The 18,989-nt window shown below is 44.1% G+C and overlaps 1 protein-coding gene across 3 annotated transcripts in view; it reads left to right on the forward strand.

Annotated features, from left to right (window-relative positions):
• Nucleotides 1–18,989, forward strand: part of WDR7 (WD repeat domain 7) — a 291,523-nt gene that overhangs the window by 68,453 nt on the left and 204,081 nt on the right. For all 3 annotated transcript variants that reach the window (XM_037034791.1, XM_037034806.1, XM_037034797.1), the window contains exons 16-17: nucleotides 10,888–11,657; nucleotides 12,959–13,047. In XM_037034791.1, coding sequence (XP_036890686.1) covers nucleotides 10,888–11,657; nucleotides 12,959–13,047 — 859 coding nt within the window. The remainder of the gene's footprint in view (nucleotides 1–10,887; nucleotides 11,658–12,958; nucleotides 13,048–18,989) is intronic.

The raw sequence follows: 18,989 nt of genomic DNA on the forward strand, positions 1-18,989 counted from the left end.
GGTTGGTGCGGTAATGAATATGGGTGTGATGACTTACAGGTTTGTTTTAATGCTAGTTGGATAGTTCTTTTATTTTTTTACTCTTTTAAAAAATTTATTTAATTATTTTTCAAGTACAGTTTTCTGTCTATTAGTCCCATCCCAACCCACCCCCCCGTGCTCCCTCCCTCCCTCCCATTTCCACCCTTCTTAGTTGTTCATGTATCCTTTGTATTTGTTCCTCTAAATCCCTCCCTTATTTCCCCTACAGTTTTAATTTGAGCATTTCATCTGAAACATCATATGGAGTTCTTGAGTGTGGTATTGCTATGTTCCAGAATTACATGCTTGTGATTTTAAAACAAAGGATTTTGTAACAAAACAGGGGCGTTCTTTGTGCCGGACCCTGTGCATGCAAAGGTCCTTCCAGTAGCATCCCCCACGCATGTCTGTCTCCTGAGCCTGGATGAAGACGTCTGTTTTTCTCAATCACAGTCTCACCTGGCAGTGGTCAGCCTTGGCGTGAGTGCTGTTTTCTAGGGCAGTGGGCGGGCACAGAGGAGGAGGTAGGTGAAAGGAAGGCACAGGCAGCAGTGGGGTGCAGAGCAGCATCGGTCAGGATTTGAGGGTTCCCCAGTGCCAGGTAACTTGGTTCCCCAGTCTCCTTCACCCGTGTTCCAGTAAACAGAGCACCAGCTGTTGGCTGTGCCTAGGGGGGCCCTCATCCCCCCTTTTGCCTGGCTAACCCCCATTCACCACGTGAGCCTCAGTTCTGTGACCACTGTCTCTGCAAAGGCTCTGGAATTTTTGGTAACGCTGCCGAGTCTGGTAGAGTCAGTCTGTCTCCTCTGGTCTCTGGAGCTTGGTTTCTGTTTCCGTCCCAGGGCTTGTTCGCTGTGTGGAAGCGAGGAGATGCGTTTGTGTACACGTCCCTTTCTCTGGGCCTTTTTCCACGTCGGCACTGCTGACATTTGGGGCTGGGTGATTCTTCGCCCCGGGGGCTGTCCTGTGCACGGTCACGCATGTAGTGGCATCCCTGGTCTCTCTCACTAATTGTCACTAGCACCCTCTCTGTTGAGACTAACAAAGATGTCCCCAGATATTGCCACAGGTCCCTCTGGGCTACGGGGAGCCCCACCCCTGGTGGAGAACCCCTGCCCCATACCAGACTACAAGCTCTCCAAGGGACCGTGCTGTCCTTGCTGCTGCTCTCAGTGCCCAGAACCAAGTGTCCCTTCAGCACACCATGGCCAGTGGCCCAGTGTTTGAGGGTCAGTTCGGGTGGGGCGGGTTCGCTCTTTCCCTCCCCTCCCCTAGAACCTCTGCAGCACTGATGCTGAGAACCTCCTGCATTACGGCACCAGGCAGAGGCAGCAGGGTCCCGACTTCCCCTTTTACTCTAAGCATTGACCCTAACAATTGACTAATGCTGGGTGACACGGGTGACTGACTGACTCACCTCTTAGCTTCCATTTGGTTTTTGCTTTGAAGTGGAGGTGATAGGGTTATAATGAAGTTAGATGGGTAACGTGTTTGGAAATATTTATCACAGTAGGTAGTCAACACACACTAGCTCAGCGGTCTTGATCAGTCGATTCATTCATTCATTCTGGGTGTACTGAGTGCACTGTAAGCCAGGCCCCAGTCCGGAGCAGCTGGGGGCGTGTCAGGGACATCCTCACCTGCACAACCGGCATCCAGGAGTCCCACTGTGATGTGGGTGTGGACCGAGTGGGAGGAGCCCTAAAAAGACACAATTGTGCGGAGGCCTGACGTGGGAGAGGGAAGTGGGAAGACTCCCAGGCAGGGTAAGAGTGCGGGCGGATGTGGGAGGGATGGTGACTGGGCGCAGTGACAGTGTAAAACGTGGGCCGAGGCTGGCAGGGGCAACACAGGTGAGAGCCCCCCCCCCGACCCCCACCGAGTGTAAATACTCCTGAGATCTGAGGTTGCTGGCCACGCGACCCAAGGTGGCTGAGAGCACGTTTCCTTTCTCCTTTGTGTTTTGTTACCAAGTCAGCGTCAGAGGCTCTCCTCCCAATTCCGTTATTTGTTTGCAGCGTGTTAAGGGTTTTGGCAGACTCAGGAGTGTATGTAGGTTATAACAGGAGCACTTTCTTCTTATTTTAGTTTTTAATTTTTTACAGTGTCTTTCTTGCAGTCGATCGAACTGTATTCAAATGTGTTTTGAACGCATTCATTTCTATTCTCTGTTTTGCCAGAGACAGGAATGCTGCTTGTGTTGTCTGTTAGCTGTTTCCAACATCTCCCTGAAGCCCCTTCTTCATGTGGAGGAGAGATGAGCCGGGGGCGTGGGTGGGCCCACACAGAGGCCTGCCTGCAGGGCCTCGTGGGTGCCAGGCCTGCGGGGCCCTCGGCCTTGGGCCTTGGAGAGCCTGGCTTTGGGGAAAGTCGAAGTCACTCTCTTTTGTGTTTCTGTGTGGACACCTAATATGTTAATCTCCTAATCTTTTAATATAGTAATGCCATTTGGATATTATTATTTGAACATTATTATTGAATAAGACGTGGACTGTAGAGATATTTTTAGAAGATATTTTTCTTTTTAAAAAGGCACAATCTAAGCATTCACATTTAACACTCATAATTTACTTTTGAATAATTTACATTTTATTTATATTGTATCAGATAGAGTACAACATCAAATATCAAAACTTAAAATTTCTTAGTAGGTTAACTATGTTTTTTTAAGCTTATTAATATACTAGTTCATGAAAATACATGAAAGGAAGTGAAATAACATTAACTCTGAGTATACTTTCATTAATACCTAATCTTAAAATCTCGTCCTATCCAAAACCAAATATTGAAGATAAGTAAATGGTCTATTCCAGTTTAAATGGAATGAATCTTAGAAAGAACCCGTTACCCTAGCCGTGTGTATGAAGTAACAGCAGGAGGACAGCAGAGGGCGCCAAATATCCATTTCAGGCACACATTTTCTGGGTTTGGTAGTTTTATTTCCCTTACACCCACCCCTCTTTTTCTTCTTTTTTCCTGGTCCTTAAAATCATTAATATTGAAACCATATTTTTAAAATGGTAGATGGTGGGATTTTCCCTCAGCTATTTTTTTAAAGAAAAATTTGAAAGTACTTTAAGGCATCAGTGTGGTTTATTTGTTGAACCTTTTGCATTTAACATTATGCATCAAAACTTCACTTCTTTTAGAGATCTTTGTTCAATAAAACATCCTATCCCTAATCAAGAGTAAAATTGGTTTTTTATTTATTTTTCTAACAAAATATTCTTAGGTAGTATACCATTTTTTATACCATATTTGGAAAACTAAAAATCATTTAAACCACACATTATAAATATGACACTTATATAGTTATTTTGTAAAATGTATTAATATTTTTCAATACCCATTTTTCTTGCATTCTGTTTTAGGATTCAGTGTTGATATTTTTAAATGCTCATGTGTGCAACTATGTGTGTTATATGTGTGTTTCCTGGTCTTATTTAAGTGGCCTTGACCTCTGGTTTCAAAGCAGATTCAGATTTTAAAAAAATTGTCCACTCTTTTGCTTCACACTGTAGCGTCAAAATCTGCTGGTGTTTGATGCTCACTGGCACGAATCAGCGCCGTGTGTAGGTAGAAATCGGAACCATTTGACGTTCTCCTTGCAGATTGAACTTCGTGCCCCTTCAGGAAGAACAAAACGTTATTTTACAGGCTAACTTTAAAAGAGTCTCAAAAACTCGTGTTAAAAAATGATTCAGTAACAAGTAAGCTTTTAAATCAGGACCGTTGACGTGAGTGAGGCGAGAGTAAATGACTGCCAGTGTTTTAAACCAAGGTCACTGGACAAAGGGAGATAACACTTACAGTGTCATCCTATCGTTGGTTTTGGGGGCCAGAGCCGCCGGCATCTCTGCAGGTGCAGCTGAACCTCGCACAGACTCAGTTCTGTGGGAACAGTGGGGCTACAGCCGGAGCGCATTAACGTTGTCCCCTGTGCAGACTGGACGTTTTCGTTGTTGCCATTCCTAATGGGGCTGCCGTCAATGGTGCGTCTGGGTGTGGGTGTGAGTGTGCCGGCAAAGTGCCCTTGCCTGAGCGAGGGGCTGTCTCACCATCAGCATTCGGTCGTTCTTGGTTTTCGTGGACACGGTTTTGCCTCTTCCTGTCACTGTGATCGCCGCAGGGCGACTTTCGGTGATGAGCAAGCAGCACAGTGAGACCTTTTCCTGTTGTTGCAATTCTGTTATATTTTAGGTCAAGTCTTTTCTGGAGAATTTGACATGGTTAAATGTCTGTTTCCCCCCATGAAGTGGCAGCAGGCTTAGTATTTACAATGGAAATGTCAGATGCGTGTCTTACTAGCTTTCTGAGTACATGTATGTATGCACACATACCTGTCGGAGGTGAGCTGGCAGCACCAGCTGTCAGACTGACAGGGTCAGATTGGACCTCAGTCCGGCAACTTTGGGGCTTGAGTCCTGGCTGAGAAAGGATTCAGGGCCAAGACTCCCCCTGTAAGAGAAAGTTGATTTCGAGAGCCACAGAGGGAGAAGAGCCGGGCTCAGGACACAAGATGCAGAGGCAGGCGGGGTCCCTGGAGCGGCCGAGACAGACCAAGGCGTGGGGCAAGGCTTTCAGCTGGTTCTTTGCCCTGAGGGTGTTTATCTGGCGGTCTGGGCAGATCCCAGTGGGATCATCATCAGCTTTCCAGGTGAGTCCTTTTAGAGACGTGGTCCTGATGTCAGCCTTGGCGTCACTCATCTGGTTTGGCTGCCTTTCCGGGCCTGCAGCTGAAACGGAACTGAGGCCTGGGGGTGTTTGATGCGAGTTAGAGCCTTGTTGCCCTGGGCCCCTCGTTCATTCCCGCTGTAAGGGGGGTCTAACCCACCAGACAGGCAACATACCAGGGAGGAAAGCCCAGGGTGGTTCGAACCTCATGGCCAGTGATGTGCTGGGGAGGAAGGGTTACCCAGGGGGCAAAGTCCCTGTCTTCCTAGTCATGCCCGTTGCTGGACACCCGGGCTTTCCGCCCCGGTGACCTCCTGTAGCTGCCCCTGTCCTTACTCCTCACACCTGTCCAACTGCCGGCCACATGGGTATTTTGCATTTACCATTGAGTCTTGCTAATACATTTGAGACCATTTCACTTATATATATGTGTGTGTGTGTATATATATATATATATATATATATATATATATATATATACCTGATGATTTAGCTTTCCTTGTTGACCTTTTTTCAGTAAGTTTTAAAATTATCACCTGAAGCACAGAGGCGTCATATTTTACTGAGCACCTTGCATGTAATAGGCACCCCCCCCATATTTGTCGAATTGCATTGAATCTCCCTCCGTGATCGTGAAGAAGTGAGTTTGTGAGCACACATTTCAGATGTCCTTAGTAAAGGTGGGAGAGCAAGCGCACTGACATTCCTGTTACAGAATTCCCAGGGTTGGACGGCCTGGGTCTGAGGTTGTTAGGGATAGGTGGTGATCCCAGTGAGTCAGTTTGCTGTCAACATGGTATCTTATGATTAAGCCCAGAGCTCCTTGGCATTTCAGAGATGTTTTTATTCATTTTCCTTTAGCTAATCTCAGTGTAGATAGGACAGGAAGTATGTTGGTGACCAGCTCGCCCTCTCTGTGCATTTAGCTGAGGTCGCACCCTCACCACTTGCTGGCTTTCTGTATTTTGGTGTGTAAGACCTTACTTGGTAAGGCCATTGCCCGGCCTTACAAGTCACACGTGGGACGTGGTGATGTCAGAAGTTGTTGCTCGTGTACAGGACGAGCCACTTTCTCTGCTTCTCTCAGTCTCCCTCTGTTCTCCTCTCATCCGCTTTTATTGCCGGGTTCTTCTCCTTTTGGTCTTACCCTGTCTTTCGGCTGTGCATTGCTCTTAGCTCAGTCTTGGCCACAGTGACCCAGTCCATAGCCAGGTGTGAGCAGTTGTGCTAAGAGGAGCCACGCACATTCACATCCAGGTGTCATAGCACCAGACATGAGATAATGCTTCCATTGCCCGAGCACGCAGGCTGGCTGCTGACACACCTGCGACAGAGCCAGAGTGGGGCGATCTGGGGTGCACAGGGGGCACCACACGTGCGGCTGACACCCTGGCAGAACCAGAAAGGCAACCTCGTGCCCTCACCCTGCCTCTCTGGTTCTTCACGCCACTCTGGCTGCTTCAGCAGTTTCTTTGCCAAACATGTGTGATTTTATATTCTTTCATGGAAATGGTCTCTCTTTCCCCTAAAAAAAAAAACTTGTACATTTTTATTGGAAGATTTACCTGACAACATTTACCAAAGCACTCTGGGCTCTTTTCTTTGAATCCAGTATTGTTACTTATTCCCTCCTGCTTAGTAGTATGTGGTGGCATTGTTAACTACAGTTTTCATACCACTATTATATTAGATACAACACTGTTACTGTAAGTGTATACTTTTATGCATCATTCAGTCAAACTGGTGTCAGCAGCTACGAAGCATTAAGCATGGTGTCTGACATTGCAACTCGGTGTTTGAAAGAGCAAATAAGGAGCACAGTGCTGTGAGAAATGAGAAGGGGATGCACGCCATTATTCTTCCATCTCATCTGTCTTTTACATTTTCAGTGCTGTTGGATGCTTTTATCTTCCCTCGTCCGAACGGCTTCTGTTTCTCCCCGTTTTTTATTCATGACTCAGGTATCGCTTCTTTTCAGCCAACATTGCTGGTGCATAAACATTTGTAAAATTGAATTTGATCACATTAGTGCCCCCAATAGTCTCCAGATAGCAGGTCTCAAACTTCTCTGTGTCTAGTCACCTGGGGTGATCACGGGGCAGGCTCCGCCCCATTCCCAGGGGCACGGGTTCAGGTCAGAGGGCAGGCCCGGGGTGTGTTTTGGGAACCATTGCCCCTGGTTTCTGAGCAGAGCTCCCCGTCCGTGGCCTCTGAGTTGCAGGATGACGCTCTGATGTGCACTGTGGACCTCCGTGCCCTCAGCGAACTGTCTGTGGCCTCTTCACCACGGTCACTGTGGGGTCACCAGCGTCCATCCTGGGATGTTCCCTGCCCTCTCCACACCCCACAGTCCTTTTTCCAGGGGTGCCCTTTCATGGCTCCAGCTCTGCTTCTGTGGGGACCGCCCGACCGCGAGCGGAGTTGGCATTGCCATCGCGTGTCTTGCAGGCTTCCTTTACAGCACCATGCGTACCACATTGTAGTAACTTCTCTACACGCCACTTTTTTTAACTGTCGGTTTTGAGTTCCATCACTGGAAAAACCATCTTAATTATTTTTTTGTATCTCTAGTGTCTCTCACAAACATAGGTGAGTGTGGTATGAGTGAATTAAATACACGGAGCCTCGGCTTTTTCCCTTTGTGTTTTATGTAGTATAAATTTATCTATCACTTATGCACCTAAGCTGCTTTAGCTGTTCTATAAAAATAGTGTTTATTTTCTACCTTCCTTTAAACCTCATTCATTTCATTCAGAGCAGGGATTTATACAGAGGAGGCAGCATCAGTGACAGTTCTGGAAATAATGTTTGGAAGAGCAGCCCCCTGAGCCGCTCCCTGCAGGGAGGGTGGAAGTGTGACTTCAGTGGCCATGGCGGGTTGAGAGAGGAGCGTCCTGTTGGCACAAGTGAAGCGAAGGCGCCTGTGCCTGGGGCTGTGCGGTTCTGGAAAGCACTTGAATGCTTGACTTTCGTTGCAGTAGGAGATGCAGGGGTTGTGGTGTGAGGCGAGTTTGGGGGCATAGGCAGCCAGTTTGGGGGTGTAGGCAGCAATGTATTTTGCAGGAGGTTTTGTGCTTTATAAAGGAGTCTTTGCTTTGCAAAGATTTTACTCTGGGGTTATAAAATGCGATGGAACCTCTTAAATAGAAAGAAATGCAGATGGGAGGAGAATTGATACAGAAGGAGATCAGGTAAGGGCATTTCGTTGCAATTTTATAACAGAAGAATTGATTAGCAATTTAAAATAATTTTATAAAGATTCTTTTATAATGCTCTTTGTTCATTCTGCCAAGGACTCTGATAGGCTTAGGGTTAAACAATGTGAGTATCAGTACAGTACAAGAATATGTAAATAACACAAAGTAGCTAATTATGTAAACTAGCACATCAGTCAAGACCTACAAAGTCGTGGTGCATAGACAGATATAAAAAGTTATAGGGGCTGGATTCATTGTGGACTGACTTTCTGAGGGAGAATGAGGGTCCTGATGCAAGAGAAGGAGGTGGAGTAGAGCCAGAGGCCTGTGCTGGGCAAAGGAGTAAATAAAGGGATAGTGGGTGAGGGTCACAGCGCCCGAGCCCGTCTGCTGACTCTGGAGAAGCATTGCTGTCAAACTGCAGTGACCTTGAAGGTCATGCTAAAGGATTTTGCATTTCATCCTAGAGCTTTACTTTCTAGTTATGAAAATAATATACATTATATATAATGAATATAAAGATGAAAATCTTTTATGATTTCATTAGAAGTTGTAGTTAATATTAACACCTCATCTCGTCTTTCCCGTGTGCTCTCGTGCACACTGAAGCACCAGAGAGACAGAAACAGAACCCTGTCGTGTGTGTGTGCGTGTGTGTACGTGTGTGCATGCACACAGCACGCATGCGATTTTCAGCTCTCTTACCACTCTCTTCTGCTCTATGTTTATGCTAAAATTATTTACCTGTTTTCTATCGTTAGACCATAGAAGTTGTTTTTCATTTGAAATAATAGCTCCTGTTTCACGGAACATCTCTCTCCATAGATCCTTGTCTGCGTTTCTGACTATTTAGGATAGGGTTCCAGAAGTAAAGGTGCTGGATCAAACAGTCTTAAGGGCCGGCGGTGTGTTTGGCCAAATCACTCTGCCAAAGGCTGCCATTTAAAGTCGCACCTGCGGCTCTGCCTCTGGTGGTGCTCCCGGCTGAGTTCTCCGTGGGTACCGTCTGCCGATTTTGGAAATGGTATCTTGTGGTGATTTTATCTGTTATTCTTGACAAGTAGTTTCAGCAGTTTTTTCCTTGTATTTATAGACTCTTTACGTTTTTGTACTGTGAATTGTCCTTGATCTTTATAGTATTTTTCCCTTTTATTTTTCCTATTCATTTGAATTTTTGTACAGATTATAACTCTTCACAATCCTCTTTCTTGCACATTTTAGTCCTATTTCTTACTTGTCATTCACCATTTTTAGTAGTGAATTTTTAATTTAACAATGTTTGAGAGTTCTCACCTTGAGATCAGATATATTTACCTATATTTTTATTTCATTTTTCTTTTAAGATTTATGTATTTCTACTTTAGAGAGGGGGGAAGGGAAGGAGAGAGGGAGTGAAACATCGATGTTCAAGAGATACGTTGATTGGTTGCTTCTCACACGCCCCCAACTGGAGACCTGGCCTGCAACCCAGGCATGTGCCCTGACTGGGAATCGAACCTGCGACCTTTCTGGCACTCAAGCCACTGATCCACACTAGCCAGTGCTTGATTTAGTTTTTAATAATTTTGTACTTTCTATTTCTGTTAATCCATGATAAAGGTGGTTTCTTGACAGAGAATGACATGATTAGATGTGTGTGTCCAAAAGAAGTCTGGATTTGTGAATGTCGGGTTGGAATGAGGAGCCTCGGGGCAGTGAAATCTGCTGAGGGGTGAGAAGCCAGGGTCTGAATGTGGTGTCAGCGGCAGAGGGCGTAGACCAGAGGAGGGGTGGTGCTATGAGAGGCGCAGCGGTGTGAGTGGGAAGGTGGAGGTTAGGACCTATGCCACGTGGGGCACCAGGGACATCCAGATACAAGCAGGTGGACACACAGGTTTGAGCCTCCTTCGGGAGACTGGTCTGGCTGATGATGGGATTTGGGGAGCCACCTACACAGGGGCGGTAGTTCCGATGTGAGAGGAAGAAGGAGTTTTCAAGGCAGTTGACTGAGAAAGGCCGTGGGAATTAGAAGGCTCACCAGGAAGGTTTCTCTGGGAAGCTGTAACAGGTGGCTTTTTATTAGGCTTTTCATTTACCTTTTCTCTATCTTTCTTCACCAAATACAATGTCAGTACTGTGGAGAGTTTGCAGAGGAGATGGACTGAAAAGTTTTTATTGGATTAGTCTACCACTTCCCATAAATTTGGCTAAAAGGGTCAGTGCCACGGAGGGAATATACGGAAGAGGGACCTGGTCAGAGGGTGACACTGTTGTGTAGTAGAATCTCAGTGGATGGCAGCGTGTTCCCTGTGGAGGGAGAGGAATCCATGGGCAGGGAGACAGAAGGTGAAGTAGAGAAAGGAGGGCTTTGCCCTGGCTGGCGTGGCTCAGTGGGTTGGGCGTCATCCCACAAAGGGAAAGGTCGCTGGTTCGATTCCTGGTCAGGAACCCTGCCTTGGTTGCTGGCCAAGTCCCTGGTTGGGGGCATGCAAGAGGCAACGGACTGAAGTTTCTCTCGAATATCAGTGTTTTTCTCCCTTTCTTTATCCCTCCCTTCTCCTCTCTCTAAAAGTAAAAATTTAAAAAAAAAGAAAAAGGAGGGATTTGTTGGTGCAGCAACTTAAAAGCATGAAAGGCTGTGATAAATGCATTATTTTCAGGGGGAACAATAGTTCTTTTTCAGAGACTGAGTTTACATATGTTATTGAAATAAATTTTAATCTGTTTTATGAGTAAAAACACTCCTGGCTTCAATAATAAACTGTTACCTCCTTTCTTAAAAATGAATTGATTTTATAATTATTTCAGCATGAAATTTGATTGTATAAGTTCCTTTGTTTTACATGCTGCTGATTGTCAAAGTTCGTGAGTTACTTTTAATGATACAGGGACTTAAGTGGACAGCTTACTAAGTGCTTTTTATTCCTCTGACTATGTTTTGTTCATTAATGAATGCATGGAATGAAACTCTTGTAGGATTAAAACGCTAACCATCTTTTACAAATATTTATTGCAGGGAAATTTACCTAAGTATTCTCACGACTCCCTGATGGTTCAAGCGATAAAGACCAACCTAACAGACCCCGACGCGCACGTGCTCTTCTTTGACGTGGAGGCGCTGATTATTCAGCTCCTGACCGAGGAGGCCTCCAGGCCGAGCGCGGCGCTCGTGTCCCCGGAGAGCCTGCAGAAGGCATCTGGCCGGGCAGACAAAGGGGGCTCCTTCCTGACTGGGAAGCGGGCGGCTGTCCTCTTCCAGCAGGTGAAAGAGACCATCAGAGAGAACATAAAGGAGCACCTCCTGGACGACGAAGAGGAGGATGAGGAGGCACTGAGGCAGAGAAGGGAGGAGAGTGACCCTGAGTATCGGGCCAGCAAGTCTAAGCCCCTGACCCTGTTGGAATATAACTTGACCATGGACACAGCCAAACTGTTCATGTCCTGCCTGCACGCCTGGGGCCTGAATGACGTTCTGGATGAAGTTTGTCTTGACCGCCTGGGCATGCTGAAACCCCACTGCCCCGTGTCCTTCGGCCTCTTGTCCCGAGGAGGTCACATGTCCCTGATGCTTCCTGGGTATAATCGGGCCACGGGCCAGTTGTCCCACGGGAAAGCAGAAGTGGAAAGGAAGCTCCCAGCAGCAGAGGGGGTGGGGAGGGGCACCTACGGCGTGTCTCGGGCCGTCACCACACAGCACCTCCTGTCCGTCATATCTTTGGCAAACACCCTGATGAGCATGACCAACGCGACTTTCATCGGTGACCACATGAAGAAGGGCCCTGCCAGGTGTGACCACGGCGGCTTGATTTTATTCTCATGTTATAAAGAAAGAAACCTCGTTTATTCTTGTCACTGTTTAGAACTTTTTCTTTCGTTCCACCCACTTTTGCATTTTTGTGTCATTTCAGTGCTTCCCCTTTAAGTCTTAAAGTGTGGTGTGCACGATTTAAAACATCATAAAGTTACGTAGTTCTTTTCTATGCTCAGGCTTACTGACTAGCGCTTTTTTATAAATTTGGAATGAGGAAGTAGGTTATAGTTCAGCTTTAATCAATGAATTACAGACTAGCATTTCAGCACATATAATCTTAGAATTGTATCCACTTAAAGTTTGCACCAGTTAATATAAAATGTATATATTTGGTTAAATGCTCTTCATTGTGACCCACATGTATGAATAATATGTGTTGAGTGATCGTCTGCAGAATTTTTGTGAAAAGTATAATTAGAATTTTTCCATAGGAGAAAAGTAAACAATTTTTAAGTGCAGGAGAATACTATTTTAATATTTCTAGAATACTTAACCTGCATTACTATTTCCCGTTTTTTCAGAAGTCATGAAGGCTACTTTTTAAATTGGGGTCTTATTAGACTTTAGTGCAAGTTGACCGTGTTAAGACTATTTTTTAATCTAACAAATGCTGAAGTGGCACTCACCTCATGTCTGGCTGTTGTAAGCACTTTCCCGATAGAATCTCACTGATGCTCTTAACCCTTTAAGGGAGGTGCTTTTATTGTAGTTTATTCCATATAAAAAACTGAGACAGAGAGGTCACGTCACCTGGCCAAGGTCCCTCGAGTACCAAGTGATAGATCCAGAATTCAAAGTGAGGCCGTTTGCCTATAATGACCGAGATTTCTTAATGCTTTAGCACCTTTTTCAGATTTTAGGGCTGAATTCTTTCAGACTCAGTGTATTATTCCATGAACTCATTTTGACCAGTAACGTGTGATGGGCTGTACTCTCAGCGTGCCAATGTTGAACAGTGAAGTACTAATCATGACATCTCTCTGTTCCTGGCATTATGTTAGTGTTCACAGATGCTTCTTAAACTAGTATAAAGCATAAACTGTAGTTGTTAAATTCTTACTTGCTGTTTGCTAATCATTTAATTTACTGTATTAAAATTCGAAATGGAATATATTAATAGGTAAAAAAACAAACAAAAAATCACCATCTTTTGGGGGACAGTAAATTCAAAATATTCTGTATGTGTTTCTTTTGTAATTCATTTGCAATTAGTGTAATAGTCTCAATGGTTCTGGAAATATGAAAATATGAATATAGTATTTTCTTCTTTTCAAAGGCCACCTAGACCAAGCACCCCAGACCTTTCTAGGGCACGGGGTTCCCCTCCAACTTCCAGAAATATTGTGCAAGGACAAATTAAACAAGGTAAAATTAAATCTTATTACATAATTGACATGACATCTCAGCTCTAGAAACTGAGGCGGCACGGCTAATGTATAATGATAACATTTTGTTTGTCTCAGATTGTTAAAAGAGAGAAAAGTTGTTATAGTCCAGATGTAAAGATAGATAATTAAGATGTCAGTTAAAAACAAATCAGATTTATTTAGAAATTGATAAATGAGCCTGTTTCGTATAATTTTATTGTGCTGTCTTTGGCCTAATTTTTATGCATTAGGGGCACCTTACTTGACACACTAGTGCCTTAACTGTGTTTGTTGAATTTAAAAGTTATACCCATCATTTCACTATGTAGAAACCTCTAAATTCCTACTTCCAAACTCCAGCTATTCTTTGCCGTTTGCTGGTGGGTCATGCACTGTAATCCAAAGTGGAAATCCTCTCTACTTAAATCATTACATCTTAACTTTTGTCTGTAGCTTTGTTTTTCCATAGGGGATAGAAGAAGAAAGGCTGAGTTTCTCTTTCTTTCTTGTCTTTTGTGCTCATTTGGAGGTTGACCCAGGGGCCCACCAGCGAGTGGGGGGGGGGGGTCATTTCCACACAGAGAGCTTTCCTTCCAGCGGAAAGTTGTGTCTGGCACAGAATGCGGTAGCATGGGTGTTCTTTTTTACCTTAGGGTTCTTACTTTAGATTTAAAATTACACAGTTTTAAACCTCTTTAGGTGGTAAAGACTCGATGAATAGTTCTACAAGATTTGCTAAGTACACAGTTGGCCTCCAACTTTATACCTACGGTTTCCCCGGCCCTGGGACAGGTGCTTTTCTCTCTCTTAGCTGAGCAGTCCATGTGTGTTCTCACACCCGGACACAGCGCGGGGCTTCGCAGGCCTAGACACTGCCTGCCGGCTTCTCACCATGAAGGCGAGCTCTCACCAGCTCTCCACCAGCCCCATCCTTCATCCCGACTCCACCCGGGGCAGCACCTCGCTCGCTCATCAGTCTTCACAGTACGCTTACGTAATTATTTTCTAGTTCATGGGAAGTTATGTAAAACTTAATAGTCTGGGTCACATAACCTGTTATACTTGTATACTATATGTGAAACATAATAGACATATAGAAAAGTGCACAAAATAGGTCTGTAGCTCAGTGCTCTTTACAAGCTTAACACCTGTGTAACTGTGTCCTTGGACAAGAAACAGAACAACTGAACGTGGCCAGCGTTCCCACCCCCAACCCCCCCCCCCACACCAAATCTGAATCTGTAAACACTGGAGTTCAATTCCGCCCATGTTTTGAGTTTTATATGCATTCAGCCAGTCATGGAGGATGTATCTTTTGTGTTTGCTTCTTTGGTGAGATTTATCAATATTGCTGTATTAGACTGTGGCTTGTTCATTTTCATTGTTCATTTTTATTGCTGTATAGTGTTCTGTGGAATGAATAGACCACAGTTTATTCATCCATTCCTCCTGTCAATAGACATTTGCATTATTTCCAGTGCTTGGTTTTCATAAATAATTCTGCTATGAACATTCTTGTATTCGGATCTTAGTGTACATTATAAGCATGTCTGTGTAACTAAAAGTGGAATTTCTGCATGTATTTATCTTCGGCTTCAGCAGATAATGCTCACATGTTTTCCCAAGTGAGAGATGAATACACATCCATCAAAACGGCTAAAATGGAAAAGATGGAAATACTGAGTTGCTTTTATGATTTGTTCAGGGGGTTGGGAGCGCTGCTCTCGGTCCAAGGCCAATTACTTCCCATTAGTAAGGGGAGCCCTGCATGAGTGCCGTCTCCAGTGCCCCATGAGTCGAGTTTTCCCGTCAGGCTGGTGGGAGCAGGCACCGTCTCTGGCCCTTTCTTCTCCCGGTCCTGTGAGTCCCAGCTGCCCTGGCCCCTGGAGACCCTTCGCTCTGTCTTCTCAACTCAGGGAGACTGCTGGGCTCTCCCTCAACTCCCCCTTCCTGTGGCTGATCCCAGAAACCCCTTAGGCCGTAGGCTGGGGCAGTGGTAGGGCTCACGTGCTTTGTCTCCCTGGCCATCCATCCATCTTGGTGTCCTGTGGCTGAGAACCACTGCCGCATGCATTCTGGTTTTTGTTTTTGTTTTTTATGTAGGGTTGTGTGTCTGTGCTACTCCATCCTGGCCAGAAGCAGAAGTTCCCCTTTTCACATTTACAATGTTCTGAATGTACTGTTGCCTACTAAGTGAGCATACTTTATGTTGTATAATTTTAACGTTTTTAGAGCATTACTTCAGAGAGAAAAAAGGGAAGAGGCCCACAGAGGCACAAGGCATGTTTAAAGTATAGGACACAGCCAGCACCTCCTAACTCAAGAGTAAATCCACTGGAAATATCTTTCAGATTATACTTTCCAGCTCAGTGGCAGGGCACACTGCCCTGCATTTAGTTAGTGCAGAGCTTCATTTAAAATCCGTTCTTGTTAGAGATACTATTTGTTGCCTTTGTCATTATCTTCATCATCATTCCTTGTAGTTGGTGCTTCTTCTCGGACTACATCTTTCTCTCTCTGTAGAAATCACAGCCCGTACAAGTGACCTGGTATAATTTGTGACGCAGTCATGATGCATCTTGTCCTTGACCACCAGTGTGGAATCGAGTTGGCTTGCCTGGCCAGGCCCCAGGAGTGTAACGTTGGAGTGTGGTAGTGTCGTTCCTTGCAGAAGGCACCGAGTGTGGAGAGCAGTGAGGGAGGCACTGAGAATTGAGTTTTTCCTGAAGTGCTGACTTAGGGCGATGTCATGACACACCTCCCACTTTCTGTTTGAATATCAGATGGAAATAGGGCACAGTGATCTCTTTATAAACTGTTGTCAAGTAAAACATACACGTTGGGGGTGTCAGAGACATGGGTCTGATTTGCATTCTCTTGAGCAGTTTGCATCCATCTAGCAGACAGGGTGTAAATGAACATAGCCAGTTTAGGGTAAGAAGGGGTGAGGGACACAGACGCAAGCTCCGAGTTCTCTGGCCCCAGTTCGGCAGTTAGGGGATGACACGTTCTCCTCCTCTGGTCTGGCTCTTCTTGCCTTGGGCTTCTTTTGAACATGTCCCTCTTCCTTACATTTGCTTTTCTGGACTCCCTCGGCCGGGCACCTCAACTCGAAGTCTGTTTTTCAAGCAGAAATGTGCTCCTTTTCGATGAACTGTCACCTGCGAGTTGGCTAATACTTGCTCCGCTGCAGAACAATCTGTACGGAGTAAAGACTTGAGCTGGGGTGTGGACCTTTCACAGACATTTGGGTCAGAGAATAAAGAAGATATAGATAGTTTAGCTAACACACTTTCTCATAATCAATATCAGGATATTTTATTGGAAAATAATTTCTTCGCAAGAAGTTTATTTTGTCTAACCAATAGTCGGTGTATTAATTCAGTGTTTGCCAATAATAACATTTACCGACAGTCATGCACTTTTTGGGTAGAATGGTTTTTATTTAGTAGATACTTGATTTTGCAGTTCATAAAACCTCTCCTTTGGGTGAGAGACATCAAACAGCTGAATTTTTATTTTTGGTCCAATAGCCCTATGTCTGGCCAAAGCTTTGGGCCTTCTTACATTCTGACGTAGCGTGTACTTCTCTTGATCAGCTCAGTAACCTCACAGTGGGAGTCTGTGGTCTGTGCCTGCTGCTCACCTTCACTGTGACCGCACCTTCGTCCGTGTTGCCTTCTTACTCAGTGGCAGGTCCGGGAGCCAGTCCGAGCGATTTAAAGATCAAAGGCTATGCAGTGTTGTTCGCAATTTTATTTTTCAGAAGTGGGTTCAATTTGCGTTGCCTAAACTTAGAAGAAAGCGGTAGTCATTGTTGAACTATCTTAGGAGTCATTTATGTAAACGAACCAGCAGTTTCTCACCATTCTTCCCTAAGGTCTAGAGCAAAAACCCTGGAGCACACGCATCAGGTCAGCGGGTAGACCTGAGAACCCTTTTCTTTTTTTTTTTTTAAATGGCTTGTAACTTTAGTCTGCTTTGGAAGCTCAAAGGACAAGGACATTTCTGCATCTTCCTTCACTTGTAACAAATGCTTGGTGACCTAGAGGTTGCTATATAGCGTTACTGTATTGGACCAGTGGCTGGTACCTGGAAGGTGCTTGGCAAACGTTTGTCAAATGAGTGAATCTGTGGACACTTCTCTGTGTGCTCCAGAGTCCATGTGGCCATAGCCAGGTGCTTAGGCTGTGAGGGCAAAAGACACTTCTGCCTTCGAGGAGCTTCTGGCTAGTGGGGGAGATCCAGGGGAGTGTAGTTTATGATCCTATTTGAATTGGCTACTTGCTTTTCCTACCAGACTCTGAGAACCTGAGGGCAGCCACAAAATACGTATTTCTGTTCTGAGAGGTCAAATTTTTGCGTATGTTTTACGGCGTCAGTCTTTGATGTTCTGTTCTACGCAGAACTCCTGCTGGATTATTTGTCATTAAATCTTGAGCTTTTTATTTTGGAGGTGGAACTTTTTCCTTTTTTCTGTTGCTGATTTTTTTGTATCTGGAAAATATTTTAAAAGCTCTAGTTTTAAAAGCTCTAGCAGCATTTAATTTCAATATCTCAGTTAATTATGGAAGTGGTTCTAGATTCTGCAGTTTCAGTTATGACATAGTCTGAATAAAGCTTTTTTTGGGGTGGTGATGTAGAGATTTTTAAAACAGAGTGAATATGATTTCTTGATTTTTATTATAGTTTTTTCCCCTTGACTTTTAGTGCCCACAGAACTTATTAAAGTGTAAATAGCTTTTTCTGTATGCAATGCCATTTAAACAGGACTCCAAAAATATAATACCCAGCATCTGTTTATTTTTCTCATTAGAAATAAAGTTACTTGTCTTGAGCACTGTAGTACTGAGATGGTATTCTAGCTGCTTTGCCAATAGCATTTCTAGTTTCCTTTAGACTTGTGACTAAGACAAAATGTTATAGTTTAATCCTACTACTTCTGTGACCTAGGTAAAAGTAATGATCCTTTAACCCTAAACAATTATGTACTTATTTTGAATTTCCTCACCCTCTCATCTAGTGTCCCTTCAAAATTAAGGATAAAATTAGATAAAGTTAATAATCTCTTCTGGGATAACAATTCCTCCCTTTTTAATAAAAGTGAAATCAAATAAATGTCCCAGCTATCGGAAACCCCCTGCGGGACTTTCTCAACCATCTTGGTGGCATGAAAGTTAAAACCTGAAAGTTTACTCGTTGCCACCAACGCTTATTACCAACTTTTTTTCATGAGGAAATGACTATTTTATAGGTTGTAATAACTTAATTTATAATTAAAAGGATTTAAAAAGTGGAAAGTAAAATTATTCAGTGAAATATAGGCATAATTTATATTTCCTTTCCAGAGTACTATATAATGGAATAATTAGATCTTATGAAATACACAATTAAGAGCAGCTCTCTTCCTTTTATAAGTACAATGTTATTAAGTAATTGTAATTTTATAAGGGTCAAAAAACAGGTCTGTTAAAATAAAAAATAATTTCCCACATGAAACTTTCATGTGTGTAAGCCATGCCTCCTAGAGTTTATGGAGTTGGAATTCCTATTTTTGTCACTGTTCATGTACTTCTTTCAGATCTGCCGTTTACCGCACACGTGCCTCGCGCACATTATGATGCGTTCGTGTGGAAATTATGAAAAGTTGTTTTCATGCAGCTGCCTGTAGTTACAAAAGGACTTCACTGCATGAAAAGCAAACATATCATTCAACAGACAATGCGTAATCTGTTCAGGAGCCCAAACCTATTGCTGTTCAATGACGGAAGAAAGGAGAGGGAGTAATTTGAAGATGCTTGTGCATGACATATGGTAATTTCTCCATAGGAAGGAAGTGTCGAATGGTGACCTCTAAATCTTAACATTGACCTCCGGTTGTAGAACGTGTGTGCCATAAGGTCCTTCTGCCTTTTCATATGATAATTTCAGCTGAAACAT

This window comes from Sturnira hondurensis, unplaced genomic scaffold (genome assembly GCF_014824575.4).
Source record: "Sturnira hondurensis isolate 20B ecotype Veracruz unplaced genomic scaffold, ASM1482457v3 Scaffold0001872, whole genome shotgun sequence".
Taxonomy (NCBI): domain Eukaryota; kingdom Metazoa; phylum Chordata; class Mammalia; order Chiroptera; family Phyllostomidae; genus Sturnira; species Sturnira hondurensis.